We start from the raw sequence: 18,741 nt of genomic DNA, 5'->3' as shown, positions 1-18,741 counted from the left end.
TCTTTGCATTGTCTCTTGTATTCACTTTGCACTTTGAATATAATTAAACAAAGACAGGCACTATTACCAGATATAACTGGTGCATATCCCACAGCTTTTAATTTTTCTGTAAATCCATCCATCCATCCATCCATTTTCTAACCCGCTGAATCCGAACACAGGGTCACGGGGGTCTGCTGGAGCCAATCCCAGCCAACACAGGGCACAAGGCAGGAAACAATCCCGGGCAGGGTGCCAACCCACTGCAGGACACACACAAACACACCCACACACCAAGCACACACAAGGGCCAATTTAGAATCGCCAATCCACCTAACCAGCATGTCTTTGGAATGTGGGAGGAAACCCATGCAGACACGGGGAGAACATGCAAACTCCACGCAGGGAGGACCCAGGAATCGAACCCAGGTCCCCAGATCACCCAACTGCGAGGCAGCAGCGCTACCCACTGCGCCACCGTGCCGCCCTTCTGTAAATCATTTTTTTAAAATTTGTAATTAGTTGTCTTGCACTTTCCTGTTACTTTTCAAACCAGTGGGTTTTACAATAATCACAATCAAACAATGCCTTTCTAAATGGAGATACTTGCTACATTACTGTGTTTATGTACACTATGGTTTGTTGCAATTGTATACTGTATAATGATGTGATATATATTGTCTTGGTATATAAAGTCTGAGACAAATGCCAAAAGACTTTGCCGGGCAATAAGGTTTAAGTTTCAAATTCAAGAATATTAGAACACTGCGGTGGGCTGGTGCCCTGCCCAGGGTTTGTTTCCTGCCTTGCGCTCTGTGTTGGCTAGGATTGGCTCCAGCAGACCCCCGTGACCCTGTAGTTAGGATTTAGTTGGTTGGATAATGAATGGATGGATGGATATTAGAACAGGCAAGCCTGAAAGTACAGATCATCTTCTGTGCAGACATGAGTATTATTTTCATTGTAAGGCAAGAAGGTGGTGTCTTTGTGTTTTCTTTTTTCTTTTTAAAGCTCTTGTTTCTTCCCCACCAGATTTTTTGTTTTCTTTTTCAAATCAATGAAATTTATTTTTATAAAGTAAATACAGGTGCAGGGCACTTGCACAAGTTTCCTGATTCAGTAAAATAATAATACGGTAATAATAATTAGACCACGAGCACATAAATTAGGTTAAACATGTAGTAAAAAGAGCAATAATCAAATTAATATAAAAAAATGACATTATACTGCTCTTGCATTACAATTAAGATATGGTCAGTTCACAATGGCAAAGTGAAAAGCAATGTGGTGTAAACATTTGTTGGCAGCATTCTTTGAGAAAATAAACCTCTAGCACTAGAATCACTGAAGCCTATGAAAATATTCATAATGCCAGGCCACCTTAAATTCCCTCGCACCTCCTCATTAGCGTCTTTGATTTGCAAATGTATCAATCAGCACAAGCAGCAAGTAGCCTGCTCACTCATCCACCACTGAGGCAGCTGAATTCAGATGCAAAATTCTCAGAGATGAAGTCTCTTTTATGACAGTTAGATATTTGGAATTATATAGAGTAAATAATATATCGTTATTTGGAATACATACATTTCATGTTCCATGTCTACAACGATAAGTGTAAAAGTATCTTCCTCTTCTTTCGGCTCCCCCCATTAGGGTTCGCCACAGCGGATCATCTTGTTCTGTATCTTCCTGTCCTCTACATCTTGCTCTGCCACACCCATCACTTGCATGTCCTTTCTCACCACATCCATAAAAGACAAGAAATGCGAGGCAAGAGTTGTTGAACACATAACTAAAACAGAAACTTTTCTCATGTTATACTAATAATGACAAAATACTGATGTGAAGTGTATAACGTGTGAAGACTGAAGTCCAAATATTAAATAAACACTTTCACAAAAGATATAAGAAAACAAGTGTGATTTTATTCAAGAATACAACTGAAGAAAAAGAAATGATACAATTTACATGCTGTTGTCAATGTGTAAAAACCAAAGCCCAAAAATCAATCGACACAAAATAGATGTTTCTTTGGCTGGTGCAGAGGTAATAACTGCTGTTTCATAATCAGGAGGTTGCAAGTTTAATCCTGTGTCCTTCCCGCATGTACCGTTTTGAGTAGTCAGAGACAGATACAACCAGGAATCCCAGCTACATGCTGACTGCTGACATCATTGGTTTAAATTCCTTATGGTGCAGGATGTCTACGAATTGGCCAGCTCATGATGGCCAGTGCTCAAAGATGCATTTAGTGGAATCATCACTGTTATATCTTTCTGCAAGACTCTCGTGGAAAAATACACACACTTGAGGAGTGATATTGCAGAAAACATGTAGCAAATGTTTTGCTTCCCACTTTTCTCTAAAATGATTAAATCTGTATCAAATATGGGTTAATTTGCTATCTTTTAAGTCCATTTGAGAGATACATTATATTTTGAATATAATCATCCTTTAGCAATGCAGCCAATCCATAGAGTTGCAGTGTTGATAGTTTAATTTTATTTTGCCGCGTCTGTGTCTCCTATGCTATGCCAGTTTGAAGATGATGACTATTATTATTGTTGTTGTTGTTATTATTAATCCTGTTTTTGTTGTTATTGTTGTGTTATTACCTATGTTGTAGCCCAGTCTTTCCCAACCTCGGTCCTGGGGACCCCCTGTGGCTGCAAGTTTTGGATCCAACCAGCTTCTGTTTTTAATTGAACTCCTGGGCTAATTAGGCAAACTGATATTTTCCAAGTTCTCTGTTTAGGGAACAATATAGAAATTAGAAAACTAAGTTTGCTAAAGAAAAAATATTAAAATGTACCAAGCAGTTATATAGGAATAATGTATTTGTTTTCTTTTTAACAGTATTTTCATCTTGATTTTCATTCTACTTTTCAGGGTGTTCTAATTGTTTAATTAATCCATTATTTACTAATTAGTGGGTCTGACTCTAAAGTAGTTGCAGCCTTTGATTATTCAGTGTTGTTTGCCTGGGTGTCTGATCTGCTTGTTTTAAATTGTCATTATTAGGATACAACGAAGGGGGAAAAACTGAACAGAGAAAGGGCAAAGTATAATGAAATCAACAAAAGAGAGTTAATCATTTAAATCTATAGCAAAAGCAGAAATATTTATAAATGTCTTCTAAATGTAAAAATCATGCTGCTATGCTTTTCTGAATGTTATCAGATGTTGTCACTGATTATGAATCTGGTTGGAACAAAAACCTGCAGCCACAAGGGGTCCCCAGGACCGAGTTTGGGAAACACTGTTGTAGCCTATGGGTCAGTTGCAGTGTACCTGAGATGGTACATTATAAGCAGCGGATCAAGACCAGACTACGTAGTATGGTACTAAGAGATGATGATCCTCAGGTGTAAGTGCTGTCTCAGTGAACAGAGAAATAAGATCAATCTCAAGTTTAACTAATTTAACAGCTACTTTTGTTTTGACCTCATGCAGCTCTTTGGTTTACTCAGCTGTCCATCTGATTGTCAGTTAAGAATGGTGGGCCAGCAAAAACGTCTCAACCTCTCTTAATTAATGACATGCAGCTGCACATTCCACTTGATTTGAAGGGACAAAGTACAAAGAAAAAGTACATTTTCATGTAAAGTTAATTTAAAAATCACACTCTTTAAGATACATTAGATTAAAATGAGTGTTACTGTTATTATTGTAAATGTTGTTTATTTCAAGTGCATGAAGAGGCCATGAAGTCTTTGGAAAGTATATAGAAAGTAGTAAAGATGAGAGGTACACATCAGTAGAATAGTATCTGAAGCATAATTGTCTCTCTGTAACTCATTTTACAACTACATATAAAATACTGTAAAAAAAGAGTTGATATAAGTCATTCATTATGCGCCCAGCTATTTCTAATAACTGAATTAATCCAGCAGTCAGCAAAGTATGTGAAATACCTAGTCAGAGGCTGGACAGTATTCGTAAATAAAAGCTCATTGCTGTTCAAAGTTCAGAATAGAGCACAAGCTTTTTATAATACATATTGTATCATAATCTAATATTTGGATAATTGCAAGATGAAATTTTGACATCTAACCCAGTTATGCTCTCATCCAGTCGCAGCCATTGAACAAAAGCTTGAACTCCAACTTATTGGGTTTCATTAAACTGCCAATCTCTGCATTTCTGGGCAGGTATATCGGAGGTTACTCTGTAGCAATTCAAGATGACACAGCTACCCTGTTACATTTAAATCCTTGGGTTCCCTCGGTTTTAATGTTACAAATTTGTACTAAACATATAATATTATGAAATGCAATTTTAACATCAGATAAGAAGTAATGAACAGCCAAATATAAAAGATTTGAAAAGTTATGATTACAAAATTATGATTGTCCTCAGTGATCTCTCCATTGAAATTGGTGCATTACACAAAACAATACACGCCTAAAAAATGTGTCCACTTAAACACCTGATTCAGTGTTAGGGGTTATAAACATACTTTATGAAAATGACAAAGTAACATTACAGTGAACAACATTTCTATATTCTTCTGCTTTTGTTTCTTTAACATTTGTGTTTAACTGGTCATGTCTGTGAGTGTTGTTCCCATTTTAAATACAACCCCAATTCCAATGAAGTTGGGACGTTGTGTAACACGTAAATAAAAACAGAATACAATGATTTGCAAATCCTTTTCAACCTATATTCAATTGAATACACTAAAATGACAAGATATTGAATGTTCAAACTGATAAACTTTATTGTTGTTTTGCAAATCTTCACTCATTTTGAATTTCATGCCTGCAACACGTTCCAAAAAAGCTGGGACAGGGGCAGCAAAAGACTGGGAAAGTTGAGGAATGTTCAAAAAACACCTGTTTTGAACATTCCACAGGTGAACAGGTTAATTAGAAACAGGTGTTTGTCATGATTGGGTATAAAAGGAGCATCCCCCAAAGGCTCAGTCGTTCACAAACAAGGATGGGACGAGGTTCACCACTTTGTGAACAACTGCGTGGGCAAATAGTCCAGCAGTTTAAGAACAACGTTTCTCAACGTACAATTGCAAGGAATCTAGGGATTTCATCATCTACTATTCATAATATCATCAAAAGATTCAGAGAATCTGGAGAAATCTCTGCATGTAAGCGGCACGGCCGAATACCAACACTGGATGCCCATGACCTTTGATCCCTCAGGCGGCACTGCATTAAAAACCGACATCATTCTGTAAAGGATATTACCACATGGGCTCAGGAATACTTCAGAAAACCATTGTCAATTAACACAGTTTGTCGCTACATCTACAAGTGCAAGTTAAAACTCCATGCAAAGCGAAAGCCATATATCAACAACACCCAGATACGCTGCCGGCTTCTCTGGGCCTGAGCGCAGATGGGTCTGACGAGTCCACATTTCAAATTGTGAACTTGTCGACTCATCATGGACGTCGTGTCCTCCGGGCCAAAGAGGAAAAGGACCATCAGGATTGTTATCAGTGCAAAGTTCAAAAGCCAGCATCTGTGATGGTATGGGGGTGTGTTAGTGCCCATGGCATGGGTAACTTGCACATCTGTGAAGGCACCATTAATGCTGAAAGGTACATACAGGTTTTGGAGCAAATATGCTGCCATCCAAGCGATGTCTTTTTCAGGGACATCCCTGCTTATTTCAGCAGGACAATTCTGCATGTGTTACAACAGCGTGGCTTCGTAGTAAAAGAGTGCGGGTACTAGACTGGCCTGTCTGCAGTCCAGACCTGTCTCTCATTGAAAATGTGTGGCGCATTATGAAGCGCAAAATACGACAACGGAGACCCCGGACTGTTGAGCAACTGAAGTTGTACATCAAGCAAGAATGGGAAAGAATTCCACCTACACAGCTTCAACAATTAGTGTCCTCAGTTCCCAAACGCTTATTGAGTGTTGTTAAAAGGAAAGGTGATATAATACAGTGGTAAACATGCCCCTGTCCCAGCTTTTTTGGAACGTGTTGCAGGCATCAAATTTAAAATGATTTGCAAAACAACAATAAAGTTTATCAGTTTGAACATTCGATATCTTGCCTTTGTAGTGTATTCAACTGAATATAGGTTGAAAAGGATTTGCAAATCATTGTATTCTGTTTTTATTTACGTTTTACACAACGTCCCAACTTCATTGGAATTGGGGTTGTACATACTTTTATTTATTTTTTTGTTTTCTTCCTGAGTTTTGCTTGGTTTTTAAAATAGATGACAGGGCATTTAACAATTATTTCAAATGAATAATATTCTCTTAAATTCAAGATCAGTCTTTCTATCTGCACCATTTATCTATTGATATATATCTTATATATATCTTTATATTTACAAAATAGACAGAAATTGATTTGCAATATTTTTTTTCTTGGGAAATGTATAGAATTGTCACTGTTTTTTCCGATAGTACTCTTTTGCATGTTTTGTTCATGCAGTAATAAAATGACATAATATTTGGAAGCAAATATTCAAAATAGTAATCCAAAATTTGAAGGAACTGGATGTGAAAATAATAACTAAACCATCGCAATTCAAGTTAATGTGAAAAATGAAATGCTCTTTCTCTGTTGAGGAAATGGGGGGAGGAGGAAAATAAAATGTGGAAATTATAACCTGGATTATTGTAAAAGAAGCAATAGTTGTGCTCTGCTGACATGGGCCAAACCACTGTATGACATTACTACCTGGTAACATAGCTCTTGAAATATGTTGGCATCACAACATATGTTTTGTGTTTTGCCAGAACACAAAAGATGCAGAGTGCAAAAAATCAGATGCCTCAGTATATATGACCACTCTGATGGATGACAAATGAATGTTAGTGAACAGGACAGTAGCAAAAGGCAGTGTCTATCCAAGCATTGAAAGAGCCATTATAATCAGTAAACCACTTGGGAGATTATGATGATTTGTAAAATCTGTGTTATAAATTTAATCACTGCATATTCTTCTATTATTGAAGCCAGCACAGTTGATATAAACAGGAATACTCCTTCTGCTGTAGCAATGACCATTTTTCTCTCAAAAATCCCTCACTACTAAAAGTAATGTGCAGCATAGTATAGTGCAATTAAATTAAAGCATTACATATTTGTGAAAAAAGCCTTTCTAAAATTAATAATGAAAAAAACACGAAGGTGCATGTGGGGTCAACTTTGTGTGAATTCAAGTGCGAAAATATGTGTATGGCTAAAAACAGGAAAAAGTGTACCCCATAACCCCCCCCCCCCATTTACTTTTTTACTTTTTTACTTTTTTAAAATCCCAGGCACTTTACAAATGCATATGTGTGAACAAGCCTCAAAATCTCCCCCAGTTGCCACCCTGAAACAATCAATATGAACCATGATAATCAAGTTTATTCATATACAATCATGATGCTGCAGGACTTCGCTGGTTTGTTCAGCAGCCTCCCTCCTGAGTGCACAAGAGCATGAGTGGCATTGTAGTGCCTCACCTCCAGGGGTTTGGGAAAGATGTAAGGTGCCAGGGTCTGAGCAAGTAACCACTAGCACCTGGCACATATAATGTTATGATTCCTGTTATGATGAATAAAGCAAGCCATGTGAAATATTGAGGATTAAAGCAGATAACTTACCAATAAGAAAGCCAGCAAGTACAGTGCCATAATATCTGCCAAATCTACTTTGCCTCTTAATAAACGAATTATGGGTTGACCCAGGTCACTGACCCATGATGTTTGTAAGTCTATCTTGTCATCACAGATGATTTGGGCCTTAATGGAATGTATTACTTAACAAAAGCTGCTTCACTCTTGCTCGGTGTCTTTATTATAATGCATGCAATAATGTGCTCAGATTACATTAGGAAAACCAGACACTGCTTCAACTTGCCTTTTTATGTTGGCAAAAACATGTTATGTTTCATGTATGTACACCTACCCCATATGAAAACTAAATGTCACACCTTTCTGGTCAGTTAATGGCTTCCAGCACCGCAAGTGTGATGGACTGAATCTTATCTGACTGTTGGGCAGTTTCCCAAGAAGTAACAACAGTTAGCTGATTAAAACCGATGAAAAACCAAAAAAGGTCTTCAGTTCAAATAAACAGAATTGGCCTTCTTAAAAGAGATCTAAAATAGTCTGTACATCATATTCATCACTTTTAAGGTTTAAAATGTTTGTCCCATCAACACACATTATAAAAAAAACAGCTCAGGTATTTGAATTATCACATGAGTGAGTCATCATTTAGTTGGTCTGACTGCATTTCCCTAGAACATTATTTACACCACTTATATTATTGTTATTGTAAAAAGCTGCATAATAAAAGTAAAAAAACAAAATACTGAGATCTTTTACTTTTTTACACTACTAAGATTTATTCTTTGAAGACATTTAAAAAGTGCACAAAGTATTTACCAAATTCCAGAATCAAAGCTTATCCACACTTTACAACATCCTATATAAAACTGTCATTTATAAAAGAAAAAAATACAGAAAGAAAGAAATTAGAAGTGAAAGTTTTTCTTTTCTTTTATACAAACATGGGCAGCTGAAGAAATTGTATTTTTTCTTAAAGTGACTTTGAGGGCATTTTCCCCATTAGATGCTTTCTGGTGTTTTCTTCAGGCTTTAATAATATGACATAACATTTGGGGAAAAATATACAAAAGAGTAATCCAAAACTAGAAGCCAGTATTGCAAATATTTCAACTGCTACTGTGTATTTGCCAGGTGAACTAATATAAGCTGGGATGAAAGTGATCCACACCGAGCAGAATATCAGCATGCTAAAAGTAATAAGCTGAGCTTCATTGAAGTTATCAGGAAGCTTACGAGCAAGAAAAGCAAGGCCAAAGCACACTGATGACAGAAATCCAATGTAACCGAGCACAGTACAAAATGCTACTATGGACCCTACCTCACATTCTAAGATAATTTTTTCTTTGTATGACGTAAAATTTTTATGAGGAAAAGGGGGTGATAACACTAACCAAAACATGCAAATTATGACCTGAGTTAATGTGAAAGAAGCAACGCTCATTCTCTGTTGAAAGGGCCCAAACCACTTCATGACATTACTGTCGGGTAGTGTGGCTCTGAAAGCCATTAACACCACAACTGTTTTTGCCAGAATACAAGAGATGCAGAGTGCAAAGGTGACCCCAAAAACCGTGTGTCGCAGCATACATGACCAGTTTGATGGCTGACCAATAAAGGTAAGTGAGCAAAGGAAACAAAGGATTAAGGAGAACAGCAGAAGAAAGCTGAGTTCTGAATTGTTGGCTCTCACAACTGGAGTATCCCGGTAAAGGATGAAAATGACTGAAACACAAATGGTTGTTATAGTTCCTAATAAAGAAAACAGGACAAGTAATGAGCCCATGATCTCCTCAAAGGACAGGAATTCAGTATCTTTCAAGATGCATTGATTTTTGTCTTGACTGGACCTGTAGTCAAGAGGGCAGCTCATACAGTGAAGTGAATCTGCAAAACAACAGAAAAATTGCACCTTCATAAGTATTTCATTTGGCATAGGACATTTACACAAGTTAACCAAGATGATTTTTGCAAAATGCAAAATGTGATATTAATGGCAAACATGAAGATACATTAAATTATTTAGAAAAAGAGACTAAAATATTGATTTAAAGAATATGAATTCACAGATAAGGTGTTACAGTTTAAATGTGATTGTTATACTACTGTATTTAGTAGTGACTCTCTGTGTTAGAGCTGAGAAATTTAATATATAAAGCTTGGTGTTCTGTGTGTGTGTGTTCTTTATAGAATTCCACACCCTTGGTCCAATCTCAGCATAATTTTGTACACATATCCCATAGGCTGCTATACTTTGGAACCTAACATTTTGTGCCTGAGGGGGTAACTTTTTTTTTTTTCATCTTTTATTACAGTGTGTTTTAAAGCCAGTGCTACATGACCGTTCATAGCAATTAAGAAACCAGAACAAAGTAAAGGCAGACTAGCAGACAAAAGGATCAGGGCCTAAAATTGCTTACCCTGGAAACGTTATTTCTAGCTGACAATATAACCCCACCATACTTCAATCAATGTATATTTAACAAACCTACTATGCTACTGCGCTGTTGTCTCACAGCTCCAAAAAAGTTGTAATCGCTTTATTGTGTGGTATTTGTAGGTTTTTCTAATCTTTATGTTGTGTTTCTCCAGGGGCCTCATGTATAAACGGTGCGTACTCACAAAAATGTTGCGTAAGAACATTTCCACATTCAAATCGTGATGTTTAAAACCTACACTTGACGTAAAGCCACACACTTTTCCACGGTACCTCATACCCTCTCATACGCAAGTTCTCCGCTCGGTTTTGCAGACTGGCGGCACCCAGCGTCAAACAGTGCTAATGTTCCTGTGTGGTTACCCTTTCTTAGATCCACATCCACGACGGCGGCTTTATCAAATACACTGAAATTAACCGCATATCGTTCATAAATTTAATGCATCTGATTGTAGTTAACCTGTAACAATATAATGGTCCACAGAATGGTCAAACTATTCTAAATACCATAACTACTTTAGCGTTGTTACTCTCACTGCACCTTCTTCTTCTTCTGTCAGCTGTTCCTGTTAGGTGTTGCCACAGCGGATCATCTTTTTCCATATTACTCACACTGCACCACTCAGAGTATTTATATCACTGTATCTGAGTGTGAATCACAGATCTACAGCGATCGGAAAGAGAATTATCGGTATACAGCATCAACCACTCGCTGCTGCAGCCATTCGCTATTTGAACTGCTCTCATCCGACCAACGCTTTACAGCCTTTCCTGTTCGGACCTCACGGTTCACAAACAGTTTCATCCCAAGAACTATACACGCACTCAATCAGTCCATCAAGTGCTCCTTGTAAAACTGTTTGTACTTGCAAGTTACAGTGAAGTAATTGTACTTATGATACAGTTATAATATTGCACAACCTGAGCCACTTTATATAGCTCATATTTACATATGATGACAATATCATTTTTAAGATGAAATGCAGCAAAATATGTTGATTATATTATACAGATAAAACTTTAACTTTAACTACACGGTGCCGCAGAGCTAGCGAGCTTGAGCTTCATTCATGGTTTGGTCCTGCCTCGCGCTGTTTTCTTGCTGTGGCTGGCGTGACACTGGAAGGATAGATGATAGAATAATTAAACATTACAAAGATATTTCGATGTTCCTTAAAAGTTTTGAAGAATCGGCGTTCTAAGCTTACAGATGGCTTAACGTCTATTACAGTGATTGGGTATTTGGAGAAAGAAAAGTAAGGACAGGAATTGGGGATTAGTATGTTTGAAAAATACAGTACTTCTGTAATAAAGCATTTCATTGAAGGTCGCACATGGCGCAGCAAGCATCTTGTTGTAAGACATGAACAATCACTGCGCCACCGTGTTCCCATGTTTAATAACATGCTTTAACTCATATCATCATGAAAATGATATCACGTATACTTCTCAGTATTTTAATTATTCAGAGAGCTGTAATATTACGAACGTAATGGATTCTGTGTCCTGTCGGAGGAAGAGCACATAGTGATTTGGGCACGTAGAGCACATATAAGATCAAATACAAAACAAAGCATTTAACATGTTACTTTAGTTACGATAGAATTTGAGAAACTAGTAAATTAAACGATTTTAAGATGAAGTTTATGATGTTCTACTTTAATGACAAAATAAACTACGTGATTAAAGTGGAAATTTCAAGATTAAAGTTGACATTTTGTGCTTTTTTCATACTGTGTGCCTTTTTTTTCTCTGTACCCTAATAAGTTTTCATATGACACTCAGACGGTGGGCTACGAGTCACCTTTTCACAACGACTTTGATATGTGACAACTTTTTTATTTCGGGCACTGTGCGACTTTGTGAACTTGAGCTTTCGAGTTTCTCCGACACGCTATGTCACTCGATCAACTTCCTTTTGTTGCTTATATAACTGTTTAATCCAACAAATAGTACGTTTTTCTTTGCCTCCATTTGGTATTCGCTGAAATTCTTCTATTTGTCCTTGTACTTTTGCCATTGCCTTTTCACAGAACGCTGGGCTTAAGGACTATTTATATTGATTTGCATATTCAAAGAGGCGTAATTCTGGGAGGAGTTGGGGCGGGACAGCAAGTGCGTGCACGTGCGTTTATTTCCATGCTGAGCGGGATTTATGTAGCAGAAGAACGCGGAAGTTGGCGAACGCACAGATTCCTGCATCTGGATTTCTCTGTGCATAAGCACATTTCGGCTTTTGTGCTTACATCATGTTATAGTGCGAATTCCATGCACAGCGTTATGCATGAGGCCCCAAGTCTTCTATGTTTATCCCTACAATAGACTTTCTTCCAATTGGTTTTTGTCTTTGTGTGGGTAGACATTTGGATTAAATTAGTTGAGAAAATTGGTTGATTTTTCTTTACAAGAAATAATCTATATGATTTTAACAAAGCTTTCCCAGAAGTCATCTCAAAAGAAGCTTCTATGAAGAATATAGATGTGCCCAGGGAGCATCCCTACAAAGTACCCAAACGATCCAGAGAAGCAGCGACTCTACTTTTAGGCTTTCCCAAATTGTTGAGATTCTCACTCTTTCATGGAGTGACAGCCCTTTAGACTAGCAAAGAAACCTAATTTCTGCCACATGTATTTGTGAACGGATTTTTTTGGTGATATGAACAGGGACGTGTGGTCAGGGGAGGCAGGTGCCATGAAAAGTAAAAAAACTAATAATGATAACATAAAATAAATGTAAAAATAAATAAAAATAAATCTTTGTATTTATATAGTGCTTTTCTCACTACTCAAAGCGCTCAGCAATTGCAGGTTAAGGGCCTTGCTCAGGGGCCCAACAGAGCAAAGTCCCTATTGGCAGTTACAGGATTCGAAACGGAATCCTTCCAATTGCCATTGCAGATCTCTAGCCTCAGAGCCACCACTCCGCCTCTGTCCACTGGTCTGTGCTATAAATTCGTTTTCTGTATGATTCCAATAATTTTGATCATTTTTATAGTCAAAATCGCTGAATTGGCACATTTCCTGTTCAAATACAGGGGATAAACACGAGGTGCGGCACCTTCGAGCCTCACCTCACCTCAGACTACACTGTCCCTCACACACTGGGTTGATGCATGCAATTGGCGTGTGCCTGTTGCTGTCTCTCTGTATAATGTTTGCAGACACGTTTTAATATACACCCTGACTTTCCACAGTCTGGCTAATATCTTTAATGAATGTGTGTGACATATTTAGTCTTGCAGATCAGACATAAAACTGCAGTGAAAACGCACAAGTTGAGGCAGACAATACCGTGCTTGTTGCTGTTGTTCTTCTACACAGAGGCTGTAGGCGCCAATAAGTTAGGGATATCAAAGTCAAGTGCACTGCAGCAGTCCATTTATTTTTATTTTTGTTCTCATGATTATTAAAACTAAAGGAAAATAAGGAGGACTTTCGTGGAGAAGGATAGACGCATGGACTTCATTTACAAATAAAGGTAAGACCATAAACGGTTTTCAATTTCATAAAAAAAATGAGATCAAACTAAGAAAAAAAAACAATCCAATATTTAAAAACTAAATTTTGACCTTAAATAAAATATTCTTTTGTTTTTCTTGTTATCCTTTTGTTGAACAATCTTTATTTAAATTGATTAAAGCATCAAAATTAAAAGCTTTTAAAAACAGCTAAATATTTCAATTAAGGTCAAAATTGAAATCTGTTTTTTTGTACACCACTCAATAATTTCATTTGTATTGAATGAGTATGAATTGTGGAATTGCAATGGCAAGTTTAGAACACATGGAGGGTGCAGAGCAAATGCGCTCTATCTGCTCTCTCTCGCCCTATAAATGTAACGTTCTTTCTTAGCCAAATATGTGTGTAAAGAATGTTGATGAGATTAAACATAACCAGTAGTTAATGTGCATGCTGCCAATTGAATAATTAATAAGCTACTCTTTTGGGTTCATATATTTGTAAATCTGAATCTGAAGGAGTCAGTGCCTCATCAGCCATGAGCCTCACCACCTGTCACTGGATATGAAGACTGGCTTTGGAAACTTGTAAATGATTATTTCATATTTACCTTTTCATTGTCTTTACTGCTCACTACAGTGAACAGGGCAGTGGGTAATTTGATGTGAATAAAATGCAATTTTATTTGTCCACTTAAATAATTTCTCCAATGTAAAATGTTATTGCCTCCATGAATTTAACTGCTTATAAGTTCTAAGCCAATTTATTCTGTAGGACTCTCCAAAGTACAGCTAGAAAAAGAAATTGAGAATTTTGGAAAAATCAAAATAATGTTCAGAAGTAACTCCCATGAAAATGTTTTGAACTGAGCAATTCATTATTGGAATTGAAGCAGTTCACCATGGAGAGGTGGGACAAAATGCCTCCAATACTAATATGAAATAATGATCAATAATTCTATGAAAAGCTTTGCAGCATTATTGCAGCTGAAGCTAGTCCCATAAGTTGCTAAATCAACAACGACAAACACTTTTTCTAAAAAGGGCATTGGATATCAGATTTTAATAAATTTAATAAGTAGTTAAAATATGGATCGTCAATAGTCTGGTGCTTTATCTGGACTGGCTCTTGTCTTGTGCGCATTATGCTGGCATAACTAGCTCTGGCCTCTTTTGTCCTGAATTTAATTAAGAATGAAATAATTAAAAATTGGTATTATTTGTTAGGCTTGCATCAATTTTTAAAATTTAGAATTAAATGTTATAGTATCAAACTATGTACAAATTACTAAACTCTAAAATAGTGTAAATGATTTTTTTTTAAATTGTTAAAAAAGCATTGAAGCAAAATAGACTACTGGCTTTGTATTGTGTGAGTCCTGGCAATCCTGTAAGATCGATATTTCTTTGATTATTTTATTGGTAAAATTCTAAATCACAATCTTTTATATGCTGTAATTGGATAAGCTGCTGTTCATATTAAATATTAATTTCATTCTTCATGTTTTGAGAGTTGGTGGCAGGGTGGTGCATTGGTAGCGCTGCTGCCTCACAGTTACATAACTCAGGTTCGCTTCCTGGGTCTTCCCTGTGTGGAATTTGCATGTTCTCCCCGTATCTGTGTGGGCTTCCTCCGGGTACTCCAGTTTCCTCCCATAGTCCAAAGACATGCAGGTTTGGTGCATTGGTGATGCTAAATTGTCCCTGTGGTGGGCTGGCGCCCTGCCTGGGGTTTGTTTTCTGCCTTGCGCCCTGTGTTGGCTAGGATTGGCTCCAGCAAACCCCCATGGCCCTGTAGTTAGGATATAGTGGGTTGGATAATGCACGGATGGATGTTTTGAAAGTTCCTGCCTAGCCCTTTGTGATAGGCCCACCATGGCAGTAAGATGGGACTGAGTACATTAAGAACCCAAGAGCACCTGACCCAAGGTTCATGTTTACTTATGTTCTATAAAACGTTTACATGTTCTCCATAAGAGTGTAAGACTTCCAAGTAGGGATTCCACATTTATTCACATTGTTAACTGTAAATTTGTTTGGATCAATGAATGTGTTTATGTGTGTAAATGCCGTTTGGGATGAACCTGAATACTGTTCATAACTGGTTCCTGTTTTGAAGTTACATCATACATACTTGTACATGGTAACCACCTTTAATTATGAAATTGATAATCTGCTAACCAAAAAGTATATGTAACTATTATTTTTGCTTTGCAACCTCCCTCACCATAACCTATTGCTCATGAAGGTGGAGTGAAAGCATTAGATTCTTCAAATATTTAAATCTATGGTTTTCGACGGATCTCAGCGTTTTGGTGTTCCCTGACTCCAAAAACATCCATATCTCGAAGATGGGTGTGTGTCTGTGTGTGTCACAGTTTAGAAATAAAATGGCTGGATGGAAAAATACCAAACTAGAAACTTAAGACTGTTATGAGATGATGATAAGCTGAATAGTTTTTGAGCCAAACCATGCAAAAGAAAGAGGCACTCTAGACGAACCCTCAAATACTGTAATTCTGCAATTAATTATGAATTCCTCTTGTCAATTGCTATCATATTGACCTGTTTTATAATCATAAAGATCAGAGTGGTAAATAATTACTAAAATGTTATAGAATAGTTCAGGTAACTTGGTTCCCACTGCACAAAGCCTACTGACACTCATGTCTAAATTTATTGTTAATTATGAGCATTATAGTATTCACTGGGAAATATCTGTTGTTCTTATGAATTTACTGTACCTCAAACTCACTACCTTTTTCCCACTACCTGGAACCACACAGTAGTTACTAATCCTACCTTACAGATCCAGTATGTTGGATTCAAATCCTTCCCCCCAGTTATTGTCTGTATGGATTTTGAAACATCTTTTGTGTGTATATGTGTGTGTATGTTTTTTTTTTTAATTATCGTGGGTAATTTGCGAGTTTAAATTGGCTTTGTATGTATTGTGACCTGATGTTGGTTGGCACCCTTTCCCCGACTATTTCTTGTCTTACTAGGATAGACTCAAGTATCCCAAAACACTGCATTTTGTGAAGAAGTTTTGAAAATGTTATGTAATTGTTTAAAGTTAAAAAATGCACATATTTTGCTACTTACCGGTCTGATTGCTTATTTCACCTTCAGCACAAGGGATGCAGTCAAAGCAACAAACATGTTGTCCTTTTCTAACTGCTTTACGAGTACCAGGCAGACAACTTTCTGTACATACATGTTTAGGTACCTCATAGAAAGACAGAAATGAAACATTTGAATAAAGTTAACAAAAAAATTAAATTAAGCTTCAGAAACAGTAAACACTCTTCTTATTGGAAACAAAATATGCTAAACAAACTATCACAATCTGGTACAAACAGAAAAAAAACAGTTGAGAAAGCAGATCAACTATACTAACTCCTGTCATCATTTTAAACAGTTCAATCATGTTACGTCTTAATCTCAGTTTGTTTAAACTGAGTAATGTTCAGCTCATCTAATTTTTTGTGATAGCTCATACTTCGAAGTTTTGGAATCAGTCTTGTTGCTTTTCACTAGATATTTTTTATAATATAGAGACCAAAACCATATGCAATACTCTAGATGAGACCTCACCTGTGTGTTATGAAACTTAAGCCTTACTTTCCTTGACTTGTATTCTGCACATTATGCTATTTAACATTTTTGAATAATACTAATACTTTTAATTTATTTACATTAATTAGCATGTGCCACAAATCTGAACCTGTATTCTGCCCAGGTTCTTCTATAATGTTTGAGCTGATTCTACATTATCTGTCATTCCACTCCATTAGCATTCAGTTTTAAAATCCTGCTACTAGCAAGTTAATCTTACCTGGCTGTGACCTCCTGCCCAGACAATGCTCACATTATTCATCTGAATTCTTTTTCCATATGGTAATGATGGATCATAGAGACCAACTGCTACAAATTTTATAAGTCCCCTTTCATCGGACTGCCAGTTTACCACTTCATACTTTGGTACTGGATCACCATATCCATCAAAATAAACATTGTCTCCATAGACTGTTGTGAAATTAACGTTTTTAAGATAGTGTAAAACCTACAGAAATATATTAATATTAGGATTTTCACAGTAGCACAGTGATCAGCACTTTAGCCTTACACTTTAGCTCAGGGATTTTAATTTGATTTGTCTGGGGTACCCGTGTCTCAAAGTTATTTCTACAGAGCTCCAGTGTGCAGCTGTTTGTTTCCATGTGCTGCTTAATCACACCTTTTAGGTAAAGACTTTTAATTCTATGGCCTTTTAATGTTCTAATTCCACCACTTAAAATATTACTAATAATGTGAAATTTCTTTTTCTGTAAGTGTCAGAATGTTTTGTTCACTGGAGCTGAACATTATTTCTCAATACTTCAGTGATTCTTTTTTATTTTTTCCCAAAAATTTTTGAAATAAATATTTAAAAATGAATTCACATCTGTGACAAAATTAGCTTTTGCTTCCCTTGTCAGTTTCACACCTCACTGTTTATTAGAAGAAGAACAAAAATTTAAGCTCTGAAAACAGCTACTTAAAAGATAATTTTGGTATTTTTGATGTTGAAGGTTTTTCTACACAATCATGGTATACTATATATTAATATTCTGAGATGATATTGCATTCTAATGTGAAGCAAATTTTGTAAAATGTTTAAAAATAATTAGCCCACTCTTGCATTTTATAATGGAGATAATAGGTACCTGAATCCCATTGTAAACTAAGCGCTAAATCTTGTCCATATTTCAAGCCAAAAATGATATGCTATTATGTTATGTTATTATCCATCCATACATTATCCAACCCGCTATATCCTAACTACAGTGTCACGGGGCTATGCTGGAGCCAATCCCAGCCAACACAGGGTGCAAGGCAGGAAACAAACCCCAGCCCACCACAGGTTATGTTATTATGTTATGTTATGTTATATTTCAAGCCAAAAATGTTATTATTATTATTATGTTATGTTATTCTGATTGAGATTAAACACATATTTCATATCCATGTCTTTCAAGGAGGAGTTGTTTTGATATTCAACCATTTTAAAAGGAGAAGGGCTGAACACTTTGCCTCTCGTCTTCCTGCATTGTGATTGTTTAGTGAAGAGGTGTGGGTTCACCTTGGAAAGCTCATTGCTTAACACTGCTAAATACATTATTGAATGTTGATGTCCAAACATGAATTACTGTCTCTGTTCTGTAGACGACTAAATGGTAATAACTGAAAAAGTTTCAATTACGATCACTTATGTTCTTTCACTATGCAAAAGTGTATTTATTTATTTTGCAAAAATCTGGTCTACTGGCTCTGGATTGAC

General features: G+C 36.6%; 1 protein-coding gene across 8 annotated transcripts in view; it reads right to left on the bottom strand.

Moving 5' to 3' along the window:
- Positions 1–8,276: 8,276 nt before the first annotated feature.
- LOC114669580 (extracellular calcium-sensing receptor-like) overlaps positions 8,277–18,741 on the bottom strand; it is a 116,637-nt gene continuing 106,172 nt past the window's right edge. For 5 of the 8 annotated variants that reach the window (XM_051923761.1, XM_051923762.1, XM_051923763.1 and 2 more), the window contains exon 7: positions 8,277–9,373. In XM_051923761.1, coding sequence (XP_051779721.1) covers positions 8,497–9,373 — 877 coding nt within the window. In that variant the 3' untranslated portion in view covers positions 8,277–8,496. Of the gene's footprint in view, positions 9,411–16,523; positions 16,648–17,256; positions 17,485–18,741 lie in introns of all 8 variants that reach the window. The other 3 variants (XM_051923764.1, XM_051923768.1, XM_051923765.1) reach the window with 2 other exon arrangements.

The sequence above is a fragment of the Erpetoichthys calabaricus genome, chromosome 2 (assembly GCF_900747795.2).
Source record: "Erpetoichthys calabaricus chromosome 2, fErpCal1.3, whole genome shotgun sequence".
Lineage (NCBI taxonomy): Eukaryota > Metazoa > Chordata > Cladistia > Polypteriformes > Polypteridae > Erpetoichthys > Erpetoichthys calabaricus.
This window is presented reverse-complemented; position numbering and strand designations above follow the sequence as displayed.